Consider the following 20,395-nt stretch of genomic DNA (forward strand, 5'->3'; position numbering starts at 1 on the left):
ACCAAGAAAAATGAGGCCTGAGGTCTAACAAAGCGAGCATTGATGCTGCCTTTTTTTTTCTTTTTTTTGAGACAGAGTCTCACTTCATTGCCTTCAGTAGAGTGCTGTTGTGTCACAGTTCACAGCAACTTCACACTCTTTGGCTTAAGCAATTTTCTTGCCTCAGCCTCCCAAGTAGCTGGGACTACGGGCGCCCACCAGAGCGCTCTGATATATATTTTTTTGTTTAGCAGGCTCAGGCTGGGTTCGAACCTACCATCCCCACTGAATGTGGCTGGCACCCCAACCACTGAGCTAGGGGCAAAAGCCTGACTGCAGTAGTTTAGGAGAGAAGGGGAAACTGTGGGAGGAACACAACTGCCTGGTTTTAGAACCTGGTTCCAGATAGATTAGATAACAAAACCCAAAGCCCAAACAAAACCCAAAACCCCTTGTTTACAAAGAAACAAGGCGACAAGGCAGTTATGTAAGTATTAGCTGCTATTGCTATTTCATCCCTTCCAATAGATAGAAATTTCATATTTTGTAACTACTGTTTGATCGTGTAAATTTCTATTCATATCATTTTGAGGAGGTACCTTCAGTGGAGACACATCAGAAAGGAAAAGTGGTAAGAAATCTAGCTTACTCTATTTCTAAAATGAATAAAAATTCATAAACAATCCATTTCTGTATAGAGCAGAGTAGCTAATTTTCCAGCCCACACTTTCTAATTAATGTCATCATAAATGTGCTCAGACAAAAATGTTTGCTGGTCAAAATTCTTTACCTAAAGTAACAGAAACTGCTTTGACTTATCCTAAACCCAGAGGAAGAATGTATTATAAGAACACAGTTATGGGGTGGGCGCAGGGGCTGCCACCAGTAATTCTGGGAGGCCGAGGCAGGTAGACTGCCTGAGCGCAGGAGTTTGAGACCAGCCTGAACAAAGAGAGACCCAGTCTCTACAAATAGAAGAAAAGAAAAAAACTCAAAAAAACTAACTGGGCTTTGTGGCAGGTGCCTGTGGGCCCCAGCTACTTGGGAGACTGAGACAAGACGATTGCTGGAGCCCCAGGAGTTTAGGTTGCTATGAGCTGTGATGTCACAGCACTCTACCCCAGGGCAACTGAGTGAGACTCTGTTAAAAAAAAAAAAAATATACAGTTCCATTGTGTGAATCAAAAAAAGGGACTAGAAACAGAAACAGACATCTGTCAGGAACTGAGGTCCTCTTCTCCTGGTTGTGTGTTACTTTGTTTTTCTCCAGGAAGACTGATTCTCCTCTGCTTTTCCACCCACATAACAAATAAAGCTACCCCTCACATGCCAAATTATAATAATTTATTTGTTTGCAAATTGAAATACCTTTAAATATTTTACCAAAAGAACAGAAGATGAAAGTTTGTGAACCAAGTTAGCCTTCTAAGCGTTCAGGAAAAGTAAAATTCACATAAAAATGAAAAATAAAACAGTGGGGAGGAATAGAATAACAACCATAGAGACAACTAATTTGTGGTTGACAAGGAATCTATAATTAGCTTAAAAACTAATAAAGAAGAGAATGATCCAAGAAATTATCCTGCCTTTCCTTTAGAAAGTTACCACTGGGCAACCAAAGAGTGGATAAGGGGAGGCATTTCTTTAAAAAGTGTAAGCTGGGGCTCGGCGCCCGTAGCACAGTAGTTATAGCACCAGCCACAGACACCAAGGGTGGCAGGTTCGAACCTGTCCAGGCTAAACAACTGCAACAAAAAAATAGCCAGGAGGGGTGGCGCCTGTGGCTCAGCGGGTGGGGCACTGACCCCATATGCGGAGGGTGGTAGGTTCAAACCCAGCCCCGGCCAAACTGCAACAACAACAAAAAAAATAGCCGGGCGTTGTGGCGGGCGCCTGTAGTCCCAGCTACTTGGGAGGCTGAGTCAAGAGAATCACTTAAGCCCAAGAGTTTGAGGTTGCTGTGAGCTGTGACACCACAGCACTCTACCCAGGGCGACACAGTGAGACTCTGTCTTGAAAGAAAAAGAAAAAAAAAAAAAAAGACATCCTCCTGCCTCAGCATCCAGAGAAGCTGGGACTACAGGCACCTGCCACCACGCCTGGCTAGTTTTTCTATTTTTAGTAGAGATGGGGGGGGTCTCACCCGTGCTCAGGCTGGGTCTTGAATTCCTGAGCTTAAGTAATACACTGGCCTTGGCCCCCCAGAGTGGTAGAATTACAGGTACGAGCCACCATACCGGGCCAAGTAACTTTTTTGAAACCAGGAAATTATTCAGGTCTCATGTTTCTTATTTATACAACAAAGAGCGTGAATTATAGACTTCCCAGAGCCCCTTACGGTTCTGCCTACAAAATTCTACTTTTCTCACTTTAGGTTTGCTTGAAACATAGTGTAACCGGTTATCATAAACAACAGAAGCCTAACAAACAAAAAGTGTACATTACACTGTTTCTCAGATTTCTTTCCTTGAAGTTGTAGTATCCCATGTGTTTTCAGGCGCCCTGCTTTTTTTTTTTTTTTAGAGACAGTCTCACTTTGTCACCCTCGGTAGAGTGCAGTAGTGTCACAGCTCACAGCAACCTCCAGCTCTCGGGCTTAGCCGATTCTCTTGCTTCAGCCTCCCAAGTAGCTGGGACTATAGGCGCCTGCCACAATGCCCAGCTTTTTTTGTTGTTGTTATTGCAGTTTGGCTGGGCCCAGGTTCGAACTCGCCACCTTCAGTATATGGGGCCAGTGCCCTACTCACTGAGCCATAGGCTCCACCCGGGTGGCCCTGCTTTTGAACTCTTCATTTTCTTCCTCTCTGAGATGCGTGGTGTGGATCTAGACCCAGGGAAACATAACTGGGGCCGAGTGCAAAGAGAAGTGATCCAGTACCCACAGGCTTGGGACCTGCCCCTAAGGACCAGACTTTACATGTCCCTCCAAGATCCTCGAATAAACTCTCCTCTGTTACAAAAATACAGCCAGTTACTTTTCCTAGGATGCTGTCCAGGCCAGGTCAGTGGCTGTGGCAGCCAGCCCCTGTTCTCCCCACCTCGAGTCCTCACACACTCGGGTCATTGCCCCTCACACTGTAACAGGATTGGCTGAGACTGACCAGCAGCAGGGATGAGAATAGATCATTTCCAAGGTTAGGTCACAGAAGACTGGGGCCTTCATCTTGGCATTTCTCTGTCTCTCCTCATCGTCTGCTCTGAAGGGAGCCAGCTGCCGAGTCCCGAATCTGCTTAGTCAGCCCTGTGGGGAGGCCCCGTTGAGAGGAGCTGAGTCTTCCAGTGAGGACCCAGGTCTGTCAGAGACAGATGCCCTGGCTGATGTCTTAGCAACAACCTCATGAGGGTCCTGAATCAGGACCCCCCAGGGGAGCTCCTCCTAAATTCCTGACCTACAGAAACTGTGACATAGTTGATGTTTATTGTTTTAAGTGGCTAACTACGGGAGTAATCTATTATGGAACAATAGAGAACTAACAAAGTGGCTTCCAAACTTCTCACCATGAATGACCCACAGAAGAAAAGAAATACAATTTCCTCAACAACCCAGTACACACATGCACAGTTACACACACACACACACAGAGGTATATATCCATGCATACACACAAGCATGTGTTCACAAAACAAATATTGTCTCACACGCCTTTTCTATTTTTAGTAAAAATGCGGTCTCACGCTTGCTCAGGCTGGTCTTGAACTCCTGAGCTCAAGGGCTCCTCCCACCTCCGCCTTCCAGGGTGCTAGGATTACAGGCCTGAGCCACTGCACCAGGTCTGCAATGTTTCATAAAGTATTTTAAATTTAGAATATGATGAAAATTGCTATATTCATATTCTGGCTGAAAAAATAAAACATCAGAAATACAAAGGTAGCCTCTGTGCAATGGTCTGAATGTTTGTATTCCCCACCCCTCCAAATTCACAGACTGAATGTTTGTATTCCCCACCCCTCCAAATTCACACCCCAGGTGATGACATCAGGAAGTGGGGCCTTTGGGAGGTGACTGATTAGATCATGAAGGTGGTTCCCCCACGAATGGGATTAATGCCCTCATCAATGGCTCCCTGGCTCTCTACACCACATGAGAACAATGCAAAAAGCTGTCCGGCTGTCCACGAACCGGAAAACGGGCCCTCATCAGACATTCGATTTGCCAGCACCTTGACCTTGGATTTCCCAGCCTTTACAACTGTAGGAAATGAATTTCTATTGTTTATAAGCCACCCAGTCTGTAGTATTTTGTTACAGCAGCTCCAAACAGACTATGACACACCGTGTGCCCCTCCTCAATTCCAATTCCCTCTCACACACCATGGGGTAAACCTCTCACCTGAAGCCTCTGCTGCTCATTCCTCTGCATGCATTTTAGAGTTTTCTTATGTACATACGTAGACATGCAGGTGGCTTTTCACATAGCTTTATATTTTATATATGGGTCGTACGGTATATATCCTTTTATTAATATAATTTCTTTTGCTAAACATTACGTGGTTGAGACTTATCCACTAACTCTGGCTCATTCACGTCAACTGCTTTCTGTCACATTACCACATGCAGCATATCAAGTTACTGTCCGTTTCCCCTGTGCACAGCCATTTGGATTTTTCCCCTACTACAGACCTTACTCAGTGAACATTCTTATCCATTTCTTGTGCACATTCTCTCTTGGATATATAACTAGATGTTAATTTCCTTAAGGGAACAAGATCAAATACATAAACAATCCTGGCAAACAGCTCTTAATGGTTTTATCCTTGTAGCATCTTTATATCCCAGCCTACAGGTCTGGATTTATTTCTGTTTAGTCAACACAGCCTGAAAGAGTCAGGCTAAAACAACAAAAAACAAAAAAATAAACCATCTGCTTCTCTTTGAAGTGGAGATGGGAAGCGAGCCTAAGGAAATGATGAATGTTAGTCATTTGCTAGAATTTCTTAAATTATCATATCTACTCCTCTGCCATTAAGGTCTACAGGCAGCGTTGCAGTCTTTACCCATCATTTCATGAACAATAGATTTCCCTGCCTGGGTTTATCTAAGCCAGGGGCCAGCAAGCTTTTTCTGTCAAAAGCCTGACAGTGGGCTATTTAGAGTTTTTAGACTTTGTGGGCCTCCCAATCTCTGTCACAACTACTGAACTCTGCCTTTATAGCACAAAAGCAGCCACAGAATATACATCAGCTAACAAGCATGGCTGTGTTCCAATAAAACTTTATTTACAAAAAGAGAGAGTAGGCCATATTTGCTAACATCCGTTCTGAGCAGAAGAAGGCAATTTAGACCAGCAATATACAGTATTATATATCAAAATTTAAACTTTAATCTGATGTTTTCAGATTGACAACTATTATAAAAACAAGTTCTAGTGAGAGTGTGGATAAACAAAAACTTCCAAATGCTGCTAGTAGGGATGGAAACTGGTGAATTCATTTATTTTTTCAACAGCTACAGATAGCTGTGAGCCCCACCGTGGACCACATGCTCCAGTGAGTACTGAAAACACAAAGATAAAGAGTACGTGGCACTTGGTCCTCAACCACTCTCAGGCTCGTGAAGGAAATGGACATTTAAACAGTTATTAAAAAGTGGTGAGATGTAAAGTCCCCCTTTTTTTGGCTCAGTGCCCGTAGCTCAGTGGCAAAGTCACCAGCCACTTACACTGGGCTGGAGGGTTCGAACCTGCTAAACAACAAGTACAAGAACAACAAATAGCCGGGCGCCTGCAGTCCCTGCTACTTGGGAGGCTAAGGCAAAAGAATCACTTAAGCTCAAGAGTTTGAGGTTGCTGTGAGCTGTGATGCCACAGCACTCTGCTGAGGGTGACATAATGAGACTCTGTCTCAAAATAATAATAATAATAAATTCCCCCTTTTTCTTACTGAAAACATTTGTAGTGGGATGAATATATCCAACCCACAACATCAACAATAATTAAAATAACACAACCGTCTAACAGCAGTCTGAGGCATCAGATATACTCCTGATCTCATGTCAGGATACCTTGTGGTTTACAGTCTTTGCTCAGTATTTATGAACTGTGTGACCCTGACCAGCCTTTCTCTTTTTCGGTTTCAGCATTCTCTGTGCAAATGTAAATAGCAGCAGTACTTACCTGGAAAAGACGATCATGAGCACTGAAATTGTATGTGATACTTATTAAGCATCAGACACACACACAGTGTGCTCTGCACAGATGGTAGCCAGATACACCCATTTTCTCAACAGTATTTACGAGCCTCCCAAGTTCCCAGACACATTCCAGGGGCTGGCGTGACCCCATCATGAACCTCAGTCTCCAATGAGATGCCACTCAAGTTTCAGGTCAGCACCGACTCTGGAAGCTGGGAGGTCAGGTCCGGTGTGACGGGTACCCCAGACCATTGTGTGGAGTCCTCAGTCCTCATTTCCCTCAACTCAGGCCTTTCACCCCTGTCCTCCCACCCCACCCCAACTCCTCTCCCTGTGACTCTTAGAAACCAGGGCTGATTAATTTTATGTGTTGACCTAATTGAGCCAAAAGTTGCCCAAATATTTGGTTAAACAATATTCTGGGAGTTTCTGTGAAGATAGTTTTGAATGAGCCTAATATTTAAATCAATAGACAAAGTAAAGCAGATTGTCCACCCTAGTGTGGGTGGGCCACGCCCAATCAGTGGAAGGCCCAAACAGCATAAAAAGGCCAATCTCCTCCCCCAAGAAAAAGAAAGAATTCTTCCTGCCTGATGGCCTTTGAACTGAAGCATTATATATATTTTTTCCTGCTTTTGGATTTGAACTGAACTGTAACATCTGCTCTTCCTGGGTCTGGAGGCTGCAGGCATTCAGACTACAACTAGACCATCGACTCGCCTGCTTTTGAGGCCTTTAAGCTTGGAGTAGAACTAAACCATGGGCTTTCTTGAGTCTCCTGCTTGCTGACTACAGATGTGGGAATTTATTATGTGAGTCAATTTCTTACAATAAATCTCTCTTTCTGTGGGTGCCAAGAAAATGTATACACATTTTAAGAATGGAAAAAATTGTATTAAATTTGTAACACTCAAGTCACTTCTGACTTCTGAAATTACAAGAGGTGCTCGACATGAGCACCTCATTGTATTCGTTTTCCATTTTCAGGTTATACTGAATATTACAATTTTAGTATTGTTTTTTCCTTTCTTAAAATGTATATAGAAGGGGCAGAGCCCATAGCTTAGTGGGTAGGGCGCCGGTCACATACACTGAAGCTGGTGGGTTGGAACCTGGCCCAGGCCAGCTAAAACAATAATGACAACTGCAACAACAACAACAAAAAATAGCCAGGCATTGTGGTGGGCACCTGTAGTTCTAGCTACTTGGGAGGCTGAGGCAAGAGAATCACTTAAGCCCAAGAATTTGAGGTTGCTGTGAGCTGTGACACCATGGCACTCTATCCAGGGCAACAGCTTGAGACTCTGTCTCAAAAAAAAAAAAAAAGAATGTGCATTTATGTTTTTGTCACCCTCTGTGTATATACATATATATGTATTATCCTATTGGTTCTGCTTCTCTTGAGAATGATGACAAATACATACCAGTTTTTTTTTTGTTTTTTGAGACAGAGTCTCACTTTGTGCCCCTGGGTAGAGTGCCAAGGCATCACAGCTCACCTCAACCTCAAACTCTTGGGCTCAAGTGATTCTCTTACCTCAGCCTCCCAAGTAGCTGGGACTACAGGCGCCCGCCACAACACCTGGCTATTTTTAGAGACGAGGTCTGGCTCTGGCTCTGGCTCTGGCTCTGGCTCTGGCTCAGGCTGGTCTCGAACCTGTGAGCTCAGGCAATCCACCCACCTCAGCTTCTCAGAGTGCTAGGATTTACAGGTGTGAGCCACCGCGCCCGGCCCTAGATACCAGTTCTTATCCTGCATTGGCTGCTCAAGTTGTGAAGACAGTTGGATTCCAGGCTACCGGTACCGTAATGGTCCATGCACTGCACACCTGCACGGCTCTACACTGCAGTCCATGCTCTGCTCTCCCACCTTGACAACCCTTAGAACTGTCCGTGCAGCCCCCCACTTCCCCACCTCACCTTCTCTCCCATGGCCCTGTACTCAGAATTCAAGGACGGGTTATCAACTCCAGACATCCCACCACCTCACCTCCAGGCACGCAGCGGAAGCCGTCTCCCTGGTAACCAGGTTTGCACTGGCAGGTGAAGGAGCCTGGAGTGTTGTAGCAGAGGGCATCAGGGTGACATCGGCCTGTCTGGCACTCATCCACATCTGCAAAACAGCCACCAGGCCCAGGGACAAGGAGATTATCTCTTGTGGAATTGGTAGTTTACACCATAATTTAAGGCACTTGCTCAAATCTCTGGGAACTAAATCTGGGAACAGCAATTCAAAACTCACTAGACATTTATCATCAAGACACTAACTCCCCAGTCTCTATCTGTTGCCCTTGCAAATGCGTTTCACTTTGACGATATTTTCATGAAAAATATTTTCAGTCAGCTTGCAAAAAGGAAAAAGAGAGAATTCATTTGCATTATAAAATGATCCTTCTTATTACACATGAGAGCTTCAAAAATGTCTGAGTGTTTAGAGACTCATTATTAACTGCTTGACAGAAAAACCTCAGAGAGTGGGTGGCACCTGTGGCTCAGTGGGTAGGGCACCAGCCCTATATACCGAGGGTGGCAGGTTTGAACCCAGCCCCAGCCAGCTAGAACAGCAGTGGCAACTGCAACAAAAAATAGCCGGGCATTGCAGTGGGCGCCTGTAGTCCCAGCTACTCGGGAGGCTGAGGCAAGAGAATCACTCACGCCCAAGAGCTGGAGGTTGCTGTGAGCTGTGATGCCACAGCACTCTACTGAGGGCAACAGAATGAGGCTCTGTGTCAAAAAAAAAACAAACTCAGAGAAAAGAAAAAAATCCACATGTCCAGTAATCAAGAGAAAGTATCTCAGAGATTATTATTTATCTCAGAAAGTTTGGTCTTTCCAGAAATATTTTATGGTATACTGTTAAGTAATTTTGCAAACCAAGAGACCCAGGGTACTCTGTTCCTGGGTTATCTTACCCAAATTACCTTTAAGAGCACCTGGGCAGCCAACAATGGGCTGATTTCAAGTCTGAAAGAATTCCGTGGAGCTATTTTGAAAAGGTTAGAGCAAGCCAGTTGAATGACTATATACACCTTATTAAATACAAGGTTGGACATTAAGCTCCAAGCATGCAAGGACTGTTTGTCTGGTTGTGAAAGATAAATAATATCCTCAGTTCTTAGCAGAGAGCAGATGTCTAACGGTTGCCTGAACAAGTCTCACAGAACAAAATAGTTGGGGTGAGCCAGCTATCTTCACCAATGAGAACAGCCCCTCGGCCCACGCCAAATGCACAATTCCAACTCCTGGAAAGATACTAAAAGTAGCCCATTTACCCAAGGGAGCTGAGAGAATGACTCTCAATATCATCGGAGCGAGTGGGAGATTAGCACACGATAACTACCACGCAAGAAACTGTTTTGGGACACACGGAGGGAGCATCCGAGCGACCACGCACCTTGGCAGGCTTGGCCATCCCCGGAGAAGCCGGGCAAGCAGGAGCAGGTGTAGGAGGAGCCCCCCGTGTAGATGCACTGGGCCCGCTGGGGTATGTCACAGTCATGCAGGCCGGTTGTACAGTAGTTGATGGGGCGCTGATCCACGACAGCTTTAGAACAAAAGATTGATGCACAGTGTTTGGAAGAACGACCCTTGAACAGACCCTATGTCCTGGACTCCAGACCTCCAAGCGTCTCCTCAGGCTTCACTCCTGCTCCCCACTGGGTGGCGCCGCTGCTTCCATCCAGTTTCCCCCCACGTGGCTTCTGCCTCTGGCTGGTCTTTGCTGACAGCACCACAGGAGGTCATTCAGCCTGACTTTCGACCTCAGTCTCACCCAGGGCTCTGTCTGAGGCCACTTTCCTTACCAGATCTCCGTAACAAGCCCCAGGACCCACCTTCCCCATCATCTGTGGATGCCACGTTTCCCATGGCAACTGTCATTGGATCCCTTCCAGGGAAGGATCTGAGTCTTGGCCCACTCCGGGCAGACAGAATACAAACACCAGAGTCAAAGCCATCCCTTCCCACAAAGGAAGGAGAAATAAACATTGCTAAGGCAGTGAGAGAGGCCTGGTCAAAATCATAGCTCACCACAACCTCAAACTCTTGGGCTCCAGTGATCCTCCTGCCTCAGCCTCTAGAGTAGCTAGAACTACAGCAGCCCACCATGCTCAGATAATTTTTCTATTTTTCAGAGAGACGGGTCTCAATCTCCTCCTGCCATGGCCTCTCAGAGTGCTAGCATGGCAGGTGTGTGGCACAGTACCCAGCCAATAGAACGTTTTTAAGCTAATGTTTTCACACCAACTAAAAAGAAAGTATCTCCCCTCTGTGCCTGCTGCACCCTCAATAGCCCTAGTAGTGTTTCTCCAATTTGCACACAAATTGAGTGATTTCATTCACTCAAAGGGGCACCAGGGCCAGGAGGGTCAGTGATCCATCATGACAACAGAAGGTGCTGCTCCAACAGCCTGACGTGGACCCACGGCGCGGGAGGGGGCACCAGCATGCACAGCTCTGTCTTCCCCAAGACTCCTGACCTCACAGAGTGGCCACTTTCCTGCAACTCCAGCTCTGCCCATTCAACTGGGGGCTGCTGCAGCATGAGTGGAGGGGGAAGTTCGGGGAAAGTGAGACAGGCTTAAAACGGGAACCAAGGCACCCATAGCACAGTGGTAATGGCGCCAGCCACATTCACCGAGGCTGGCGGGTTCAAACCCGGCCCAGGCCAGCTAAACAGCAATGATAACTGCAAAAATAATAATAAGCCAGGCGGTGTGGCGGGCGCCCGTAGTCCCAGTACTGGGGAGGCTGAGGCAAGAGAATCGCTTAAGCACAAGAGTTGGAGGTTGCTGTGAGCTGTGACTTCACGGCACTCTTCTGAGGGCAACATAGTGAGACCGTGTCTCCAAAAAAAAAAAGTGGGGAATCAAAAAGAGTGTAAGTTGGAGTTTCACTCTTCTGGTTCTTTCCTTTATGAAGAGATCCCCGAGAAAGGACTGTGCCCTGATGTGACATTGTCAGACCAGGGGCAGCCTGGATATGCCGCAGCCCACCTGGCAGTGGTCCCTGAGAGACACACGCGGGCAGGCTGGGCTGGGAAAGGAGGTAACGGAGGAGAAGGAAGGAGAGGCTGAGAGGAAGAAGGACAACCGAGGGAAAGAAGTCACTTAAAGGAAGAAGAAAAGGGCACAGCAGAAAGAGCTCTCCGTAAGGGGTGTCACACAGCCTCGGTTTACTCCCAGTTCTAAAACTAAGATCACAAATGAACACTTTCAACAATTTCTCCTAACAGCGTGACTGGCAACAAAAGGAGAATAGGAAGACCAGATGAGGAGAGGCTAAGGAGCTATGTGCACTGCAGCCTTTTGCCTGAGCCTGGCCTGTTCTCGCCTCAGCAGAAGGGCCAGTACACAGCATTGCACACTGCACAAAGATGCCTAAGCAAGGGGTAAATGGGACCTCCAGTCCACCATGCCCCATATGCCAGGCCAGCATCACGGGGCTGTGTCCATTCAGAGGGCTGTCTATGTCTTCATGTCAAGGTCACTTACAGGTAAGCTGAGGCCCATCCTTCCTTCAAGGAAACATGTTTTGTGTATTTCTTTTTTTGAGACAGAACTTCAAGCTGTCGCCCTGGGTAGAGTGCTGTAGCATCACAGCTCACAGCAACCTTCAACTCCTGGGCTCAAGCGATTCTCCTGCCTCCGCCTCCCAAGTAGCTGGGATTACAGGCACCTGCCATAACGCCCGGCTGTTTTTTGTTTGCAGCCGTCATTGTTGTTTGGCAGCCTGGGCTGGATTTGAACCCGCCAGCTCAGGTGTATGCGGCTGGCGCCTCAGCCACTTGAGCTTGAGGTGCTGAGCCGAGTTTTGTGTATTTCTGTTAACTGTAGAAATTTGTACCCAGTGAAAAAGAGAAAGTCATGGATTTACAGAAAGAAGTCAGGCTGAATACCCAGAAATTGATGTTCTCTATCAAGAAAAAAAAAAGTAACTTTCACAGAGCTGAAATCTCAGCTCTGCAAAGGAACTGACCTCCCTGAGCTTGCAGATGTTTGGGTCACACTCAAAGTATGAGAACTGCCTGTTCCCTCCCACCCTTCAAAACACCACTTCACCCTGGGACCTCTGCAGCCTCACCCAACCTTTGGGACAGAGCAAAGAGAAAACATTCTGGAGGTTAGCGGACAGCGAGAAAGAGGGAAGGAGATGGTTCACTGATGCGGTACGGGAGGAATCTGTTTTAAATTGGGAAGACATGTTGAGCTCAGATGGCCTACTTGGCACGTTGCCCTCCAGTCCTGAGAACATGCTGGTCCTGGTCATTTAAAAATCTTTTTTTTTTTCCGGAGGTAAGATAGGACTTTTATTAGAAGTTAGAAAGGAATATAGAAAAGTACCAGAGCTTCTGGAAGGGGGAAAGAACTGAAGAACTCTCATTTAAGAATCTTGAACTTCAATTCTTTAAACCATACGATTTTCCATAGAACTTCTACCTTTTGATCCAGCAGTCTCACTGCTGGGTATGTACCCAAAGGAAAAAAAGGTCATTTTATAAAAAGGACACCAGCACACACAGCAGCACTTCACAATCACAAAGACGCAAAAACAGCCCAAGTGCCCACCAATACATGAATGGGTTAATAAAACGTGGCGTGGGCACACCAGGGAGTACTTCTCAGCCATAAAGAGAAGTGACGATCTAGTATCTTATGTGACAACCTGGATGGAACCAGACACCATTCTTCTAAGTGAAACTTCACAAGCATGGAGAAACAAGCACATATACTCATTGTCAGGTTGGAGCTGATGGATTCACATACTGAAATAAATCTCAATCAAAAGCAAGCTGGCAGAGGAGGGAGAATGGGTGGGCAAATTCATGCTACTGGGTACAGTGAATACTGGGAGGGCACACTCATAACCTTGACTCAGTTTGTGCAGAAAAATGTACGCAAACAAAACACGTATATCCCCTAACATTCTAAAATCAACAACAACAAAACAGCAAAAATTTCTTGGAACCAGTGGGTCAAAGAGCAACAGTTGGAAAAATGTACACAGTCTGGCTGTCTGTGGTTGCCACATCACCACCGTCAGTGACCCAGAGCATAACCAGCCTAATTCACAGCAGCAACTTACTCCCTTAATAAAGCTGGAAAGTTACACCACTACTTGTGGTTCACGGAACTAAAATTCACACACGGAAGGGCTCCAAGTGGAATTTTAGATGTAAGGCAGGTAGAATTCAACCAAAGATAGGAAATGACACCAAAGCGCCTATAAGGTAGTGAATCCCAAGACCGCTAATTACTAGAGAAACAAATCTGATAGCTTTACCAGCCATTGAAAATAGAATAAAAAAGAAAGGAAGCTAAGGTAGTGCAAAAGCTTGCAACAGGGGAGGTGACGGTGTTACTAATGTGGACAATTCATACTTGGGACTCTCCCAGGAGTGGGAGGGCACAGGCTAAGTGTGATTCATCTTCGTAAATGGTCCTTCCCGACTCCAGAACCCCAGCACCTTCCCCCTGGACCTGGGATGACACCTTTTACCCAGGAGCTAACATACACCACACTGAAAAGTCACCTGCAGGACTTACCCACACACGTTCCAGCATCTGAAAACCGGTAGCCCTCGACACACTCGCAGCGGAAGGTCCCCGGGTGATTGTTGCAGACTGCGTGGCTCCCGCACACAGAAGGCTGCTCGGAACACTCGTCAATGTCTGCAGCCAAGGGTTGAAAAACGCAGACTGTTAAAAACCTCTCCAAACAGCACTGAGTATAAGAAAATAGTAAGCATTATCCCCTGGGAATGGGTTGGTTTTGTAGCAGATCTTCTATATTCGAAAAGCAGCGTTAAATAAAGACATTTTTCTGGCATAACTTTAGAGAGTGAGCCCAGGCCTTTATGTCAAGTGAGGGGGTGGGTGCCTCCGCCACCTCTTGGAGCTGGGTGCTGAGTCCAGGGTCCCTGCACAGAAGTCACTCACATCAGATCGGCAAATACAAACCAGCAGGATGCAGAGGCAAGTGTCTGCCCTGTGAATAAGGTTCCTAAACTTGAGAGGACATTGAACTATGCTTCTGTCACACCACCTTTCTCCAATTTATAGTTATAACAAAAAGTAGAACTAGTTAAAGCCTAATTGTGAGGGGGTGGGGTCTTGGTGTGTGCCACACCTTTTGGGGGCAAGGCACAATTGTAAGAGGCTCTTTACCTAACAAATGCAATCAGTGTAACCTGGTTTCTTATACCCTTGATGAATCCCCAACAATAAAAATAAAAATAAAAAAGCCTAACTGTGAATTTTTGAACATTATCTACAGCTTATAAGGAAAGCCATTAACTCATAAGACTGTAAATGACCTAGCAGGGTGTGATAATGTTACAGCGGAGGCAAATGCTTTGGGATTGGACAGTGCTACGTTCTAATCCCATCTCCTTTAACTCATATGACCTCGGACAAGTTACCTAACTACTCAGGCTGTTTTCTTGTTGGTAATAAGCATAATACTCATGTTGAGTGTTCTTTTGAGAATTACAGAAAACAGATGCTGGCCAAAGAAGCATCTAGCATGCTCAGGATATGCAGCAATTATTATAATTATGAGGGATTCACCTGCCACCCCCAAATGTGATGATACATTGGGCTTATTCTGGGAATATGCCCTCAGCAGGCCACAGGGCCTTGGGGCCAATCTGTGTCTACCACTGGTGTTAAGGCTGGTTGGCCCCCCGACAAGAAACTGAGCTGAGCTGTCACTACCCAGGTTACCTATCCACTGATGGGTGGAAATGAACCATAACTCTAGGTTCTCCCCACGCCAACCTCATATTCTGAGTGTACACAGTTACTTCTGGCACTTCTACAACTGAGCTGTGTCTGAGGAAGATTTCATAATGGCTGAAACCACACGGCTCCCTTCCCCCTAATCAATCTCCTCCACAATGTTTTAATATGACTCTTCCTCACTTGGTAAACAAAGCCAGTCCCCCTTCATTGGTGACGCAACACTGCAGCCGCCTAGCACTCTTGACACATCAGCCCCGCAGATTGTGCTATACAGGAAAACTCCAAACCAAACAGTATGCAACTTTCTGAGACTACGCTGGCCTGTGTGTTTCTGTAAAGTGTTTAGAACACACCATCTCAGACAACAGGACTGTGCCAGGCACAGCTGGAAGGCTCTGGAATAAAACTCCTCCCAAGCAGGTTCTTCCACAAGCTGAAGCTGGTGGGCACGAACAGTGGGTGTTGGGGGACTCAGCAAGTGTGGCTGTCACGGCTCCATCTACCAGCTGCTGCTCCAACAACATGGAAGGGAAGCAATCCTTCCTGCGTCCCCTGTCTCCACCCCATGCCCCTCAGAGGATACTCCCAGCTGGACACTCTGAACAAACTGCAGGACTCTGTGACTTAGTTTCAACTGCCAAAGCACAAGAGCACGAAACAGCAGTTTTCAATCATGAAGACTGAGCAAAATCACCAGGGGAGCTTTTCCAAGTTCTGTTCCTTCCTGGGAACATTTATAGAAGGGGAATCTCTTATGTTTTGAAAAAGCTTCTATGTGATCAGGCTCTTCTCACACATCCTACCTGGAGAACCACTGACAAAAAGAATCTTAGGCTGGCGGGATCGGGGAGGGACCGTCCCCGGGCACCACCTCCACACAGCTCTGCACACGTGTGCCAGGCTGCACAACACTCTTTCTCTAGAGACAAGAGCCCAGCAATTTCCCAGCTAATAGTTCACGGTCCTTGCAGTTTGGAAATTCTTCCCAATGTGTAATTGGGAAAACCAATTACACAAGAGCAGGATCTGCTAACTTGCGTGTTAAATCAGTGCTCCAAATCCGCCACTCATCGGGAAAATCCTTTTTTTCTATAAATTGAGACTTGGACCATAACCCTTTGTTTAATGGAGATCGTGAACTAGTAACAAGTCTCTCCTAACAAACCACAGTACCTGCTTAAAGATCTTATTCAGTCCCTAGTCCATCTCTTCTCTGGAAAGAGATTTCTTTTCCTGTAATCACTTTCTAACTCAGTAGGAAAATCCTGAATTATTCTTGTAATTATTGCTTCCTTTTTGACTTTTTTCAGAGTGGCTTCTTTACAGATATTTTCTCTAATTTTCTCTAAGTTTCTCTAATTTTTCCCTTTTATGAAGGTCAGGCTCTGGGAGGAGAAGAGTCTCATTGTGAATCTGTTAAGTGCTGTCTACATAACCAACAATTACTCAGTTCAAGATGAGCCAAAACTATTTCTACAGACCCCAAATTGAGAAACACGTGGGAGCCATTCCGCCATGCACCCGAGTGAGTCACAGAGCTCTGTGATTCAACTGGAAACCTTCCCCACATTAACTTGGGGGTTCACTGCGAGTGTGACGTCTAACCAAAACCGGCCCTGCTGTGGATGTCACCTATCATCACATCAACGCTACACACACTGGACCCAAAGCCGCAGCCTCATTCTCTTCTACGGCACTTCCCAGGTCAAAATAACACATGAAGTGATCTGTTTAATGCAATTTCCCACTAAAAGCCCTGTGTCTCAATGCATTAACAATCAGAGGCACGTTCTACTGGCCCAGAACAACAAGTAGCCGGACTGGGAATACACACATTCCATGGAGGTAACAAGCCAGAACAACAACTCAGCACAGGACAAAGGCAAGTCTGCATACGACCACCTGTCTTCCTGCACGAGGACATCCGAGGATTTTCCAGAATAGCACAGATTACACAAAGCAGGGCTAGACGTGCCTTCTGAAGTGAAGCATTCCCACTGTCAGACACGGACAGCGGAACCGGCAGAAGGTCACGGCTCAGCAACAGCGGGCTGGGCTATCTCTGCAGTTTATTACTATTCAGGTGGTATAAGAAGGTAACTCGGGGCCGTGTCAAGGCCATAGAGGTGCAGGGCAGTGAAGGAGCCCCACCCTGCATGCTATCCACCTTCATAGCCTGAGACGGCTCCGCCCATATGTACATGTCATGTCGCTTCAAACTGGCCTGCACCCGTCCAGCCATTCAAGGCTGCTGGGCTCTTAGTGGAAAAATTACAAAACTGACAAGTACAGGTGAGTAGGCACTATGTCCCCTCCCCAGTGGTATGCTACCCACAAGGTGAATCCTACCATATATACAAGGTTACTGGCAAGCCAGCCAAACAGTCACACAACCTATTTCTCTAAGCACGAGTCCCTGCTCTCCAGTATTTCAGGAATCCCCATGAGCACCTTGTGTGAAAAGTTCCCTTTGAAGCAAATACCACATGATCCCAAGAGCAGGATCTGCTAACTTGCACGTTAAATCAGCACTCCAAATCCACCACTCATCGGGGTACCTGGATCCCTGGATCCTAAGGCATTGCTCCCGAATTCTGAGGCCACTGGGCCTGCCAGATTCTTCTGCACAAACGTGGCGGGAGCTGCCCATCTTGCTGGCCAAACAGAATGTGACTCCACCACTCACACCACCAGGGAAACTTCCTCTTCGCATTCCTCATGCTCATCAGGGAGTCCTCTCCCTAACTGCAGATTTAGAGAGCACTGGTCAAAGGGCCTGATATGCTTGACCTTGATGGTGGACTAACTGTCCCTTGGGAATGCATTAAAATTTAGTCACAAGCTTATAAATAAATATCAAACTGTCTACTTGAAAAGTACTTGAAGTTAAATGGTAAACAATAAAATAACCGCAACGAGAAGACAGAGTAATACAGACGCTTGAGTCAAAGCCTTGAGATCAGATAGTGTTTGTCACACCTCACTCTAATGAGCCTGTTTTCTCATCTATAAGAAGAGGTATGAAAGCAGCGACCATAGCTCAGTGGGTAGGGTGCCAACCACATACACCGAGGCTGGCAGGTTCGAACCTGGCCCAGGCCAGCGGAAACAACAATGACAATGCAACAACAAAAAGTAGCTGGGCATGTGTGAGCACCTGTAGTCCCAGCAACTTGGGAGGCTGAGGCAAGAGAATCGCTTAAGCCCAGGAGTTGGAGGTTGCTGTGAGCTGTGAAACCACAGCACTCTACCGAGGGTGACATGATAAGACTCTGAGTCAAAAAAAAAGCGGGGGGCGGGGGGGGAATGAGGCTCACATCTGTTAGGATGACCACTATAAAAAAAAAAACTGAAAATAACAAGTGCTGTCAAGAATATGGAGGAATTGGAACCCTTGTGCATTGTAGGAATATTAAATGGTGCTGACAATATAGAAAACAGTATGGCGGTTCCTCAAAAAATTAAATACAGAATTATCAGAAGATCCCACAGAATTATCAGCAATCAATCCCACTTTTGGATACATGCCCCCAAAAATTAAAAGCAAGGATTTCAACATATTTGCATATCCACATTCATAGCAACATTATCTACAACAGCCAAAGAGTGGAAGCAACCCAGGTGTCCATTGATGAATGAATAAACAAAATGTGGAATGTACATACAATGAAATATTATTCAACCTTAGAAAGGAAAAGAAAATTCCGACACAGGCTACAACATGGGTGAGTCTTCAGGACTTTATGCTAGGTGAAATAAGCCAGTGGCAAAAACAACAAATAGTGTGTGATTCCACCTACATGCACAGCCCAGGACAGTCCAATTTGTAGGGATAGAAGGTAGAACAGTGGCTGCAGGGCTGCAGCGGGGAAATGGTGAGCTGTAGTTTAATGGAGTGTTTGTTTTGCAAGATGAAGAGATGTGAAGATGGGCAGTGGTGATGGTCACAACAATGCCAATATATGTAATGTTGCTGAACTGCACACTTAAAAATTGTTCAAATGGTAAACTTTATGTGTATTTTGCCACAATTAAATATAATTTTTTTAAAAACAGGAATGAAGGTGGTGCCCGTAGCTCAGCGGCTAGGGCGCCAACCACATACACCGAGGCTGGTGAGTTCGAGCCCAGCCCGGGCCTGCTAAACAGCAATGACAACTACAACAATAGCAACAACAAAAAATAGCTGGGCGTTGTGGTAGGTGCCTGTGGTCCAGTTGCTTGGGAGGCTGAGGCAAGAGAATCAATTGAGCCCAAGACTCTGAGGTTGCTGTGAGCTGTGACGCCACAGCACTCTACCCAGGGTGACAGCTTGAATGAGATAGTGTTTGTGAAGCACCTGAGGCAATTAGTGCCTGGGTAAACCACCACTATCATCATGTTACTAATGTCATCATCAACAGCTCTGATATTTTATTCCCTTTGGACCTGCGCATCCTTAAGCTGGAGTGGGGCGAGGCCTTCTATTCTGCTGCTTAGAGCTGGTGCATTAGATGAGAAGAGAGAGAGGAACAGTTACTGCACTCACTGTTACTGAGGGGAGCAGGGCATGAGTATCCATGTTGTAAATGACTCAGGCCCACCTTTATCTCGCCTAAGTTTCCTTGCTGCACCCAGCTCTCCAGTTTACGGAAATCTGGACGCTTTTTCCTCCTAGCCTTCCTTCCCCAGGCCCCCCAAAATCAGAATCGAAGGCTGTACCGTAGCAGGCCCGCCCATCTCCTCGGAAGCCAATGGAGCACTCGCAGGTGAACTGTGTCCCAGGACCAGGGCGACAGGCTGCGTTGGTGTCACACCCATGAGAGCCGATGTAGCAGGGATTCTGAAGGGCATCAGGAGAGCCGTCTGTGAAGGCAGAGACATGGGACCATGTGAGTCTTCAGGAACTCTTATAGGTTTCCTCCTTCCACAGCAAGTAAACCACAGCTGGTGGCCAAGACGGTGGTCACTGGAGAGCAGAGAGGAATGGGAAAGCAGCTGCACTGCCCTGGGGCAGGACCTGCAAACTATGCTTCCCTGGCCCCCTCCTTGTTTTTGTAAATAAAGTTTTATTTGCGACCAGCCACATCCATTCACCTGCATATGGTCTGCAGCTATTTTTGTGCAACATGACAGAGCTGATATGTTGTGCTAGAGATCCTACGACTGGCAAAACCTAAAATATTTACCTCTGGTCCCTGAAGAAAACATCTACTGACCCTAAATACCTAAAGCAACAGTTATCAAAGGGGAGAACAACACTTAGCTTCCTTCTGCCTCGCAGAGCAAGGACAAATCAAGCAGCTAGACAAGTGCCTTGGGTATGGAGGAAGGACCAAAAGCAAATGAAAAAAAGGAAAGGCCCCAATTGTACAGCGCCCCTGGGCGGCAAGCTTTGGACATCATGAAGTCTGACATTGAGAGGTCACAAAAACTCCCAGAACATTGGCTCCTTCCACACAGCTGGACATGCCCGCAGTCCAGAACCCAGTCCCAGCCTGTGGAGTCACCAGCAGGAGTTTGCTTTAGGCTCAGCAGTTGACTTTATTTAATTCCTTCAGGCTCTA

At 46.3% G+C, this 20,395-nt stretch overlaps 1 protein-coding gene across 1 annotated transcript in view; it reads right to left on the reverse strand.

Moving 5' to 3' along the window:
- The window catches only part of NID1 (nidogen 1), a 92,408-nt gene that overhangs the window by 25,536 nt on the left and 46,477 nt on the right, over window positions 1-20,395 (reverse strand). The window contains exons 9-12 of the mRNA XM_053606838.1: window positions 19,551-19,694; window positions 13,653-13,778; window positions 9,503-9,652; window positions 8,099-8,221 (exon numbers count right to left, since the gene is read on the reverse strand). Of these exons, the coding sequence (XP_053462813.1) occupies window positions 8,099-8,221; window positions 9,503-9,652; window positions 13,653-13,778; window positions 19,551-19,694 (543 nt within the window). The remainder of the gene's footprint in view (window positions 1-8,098; window positions 8,222-9,502; window positions 9,653-13,652; window positions 13,779-19,550; window positions 19,695-20,395) is intronic.

The sequence above is a fragment of the Nycticebus coucang genome, chromosome 10 (genome assembly GCF_027406575.1).
Source record: "Nycticebus coucang isolate mNycCou1 chromosome 10, mNycCou1.pri, whole genome shotgun sequence".
NCBI classification, from domain to species: Eukaryota; Metazoa; Chordata; class Mammalia; order Primates; family Lorisidae; genus Nycticebus; species Nycticebus coucang.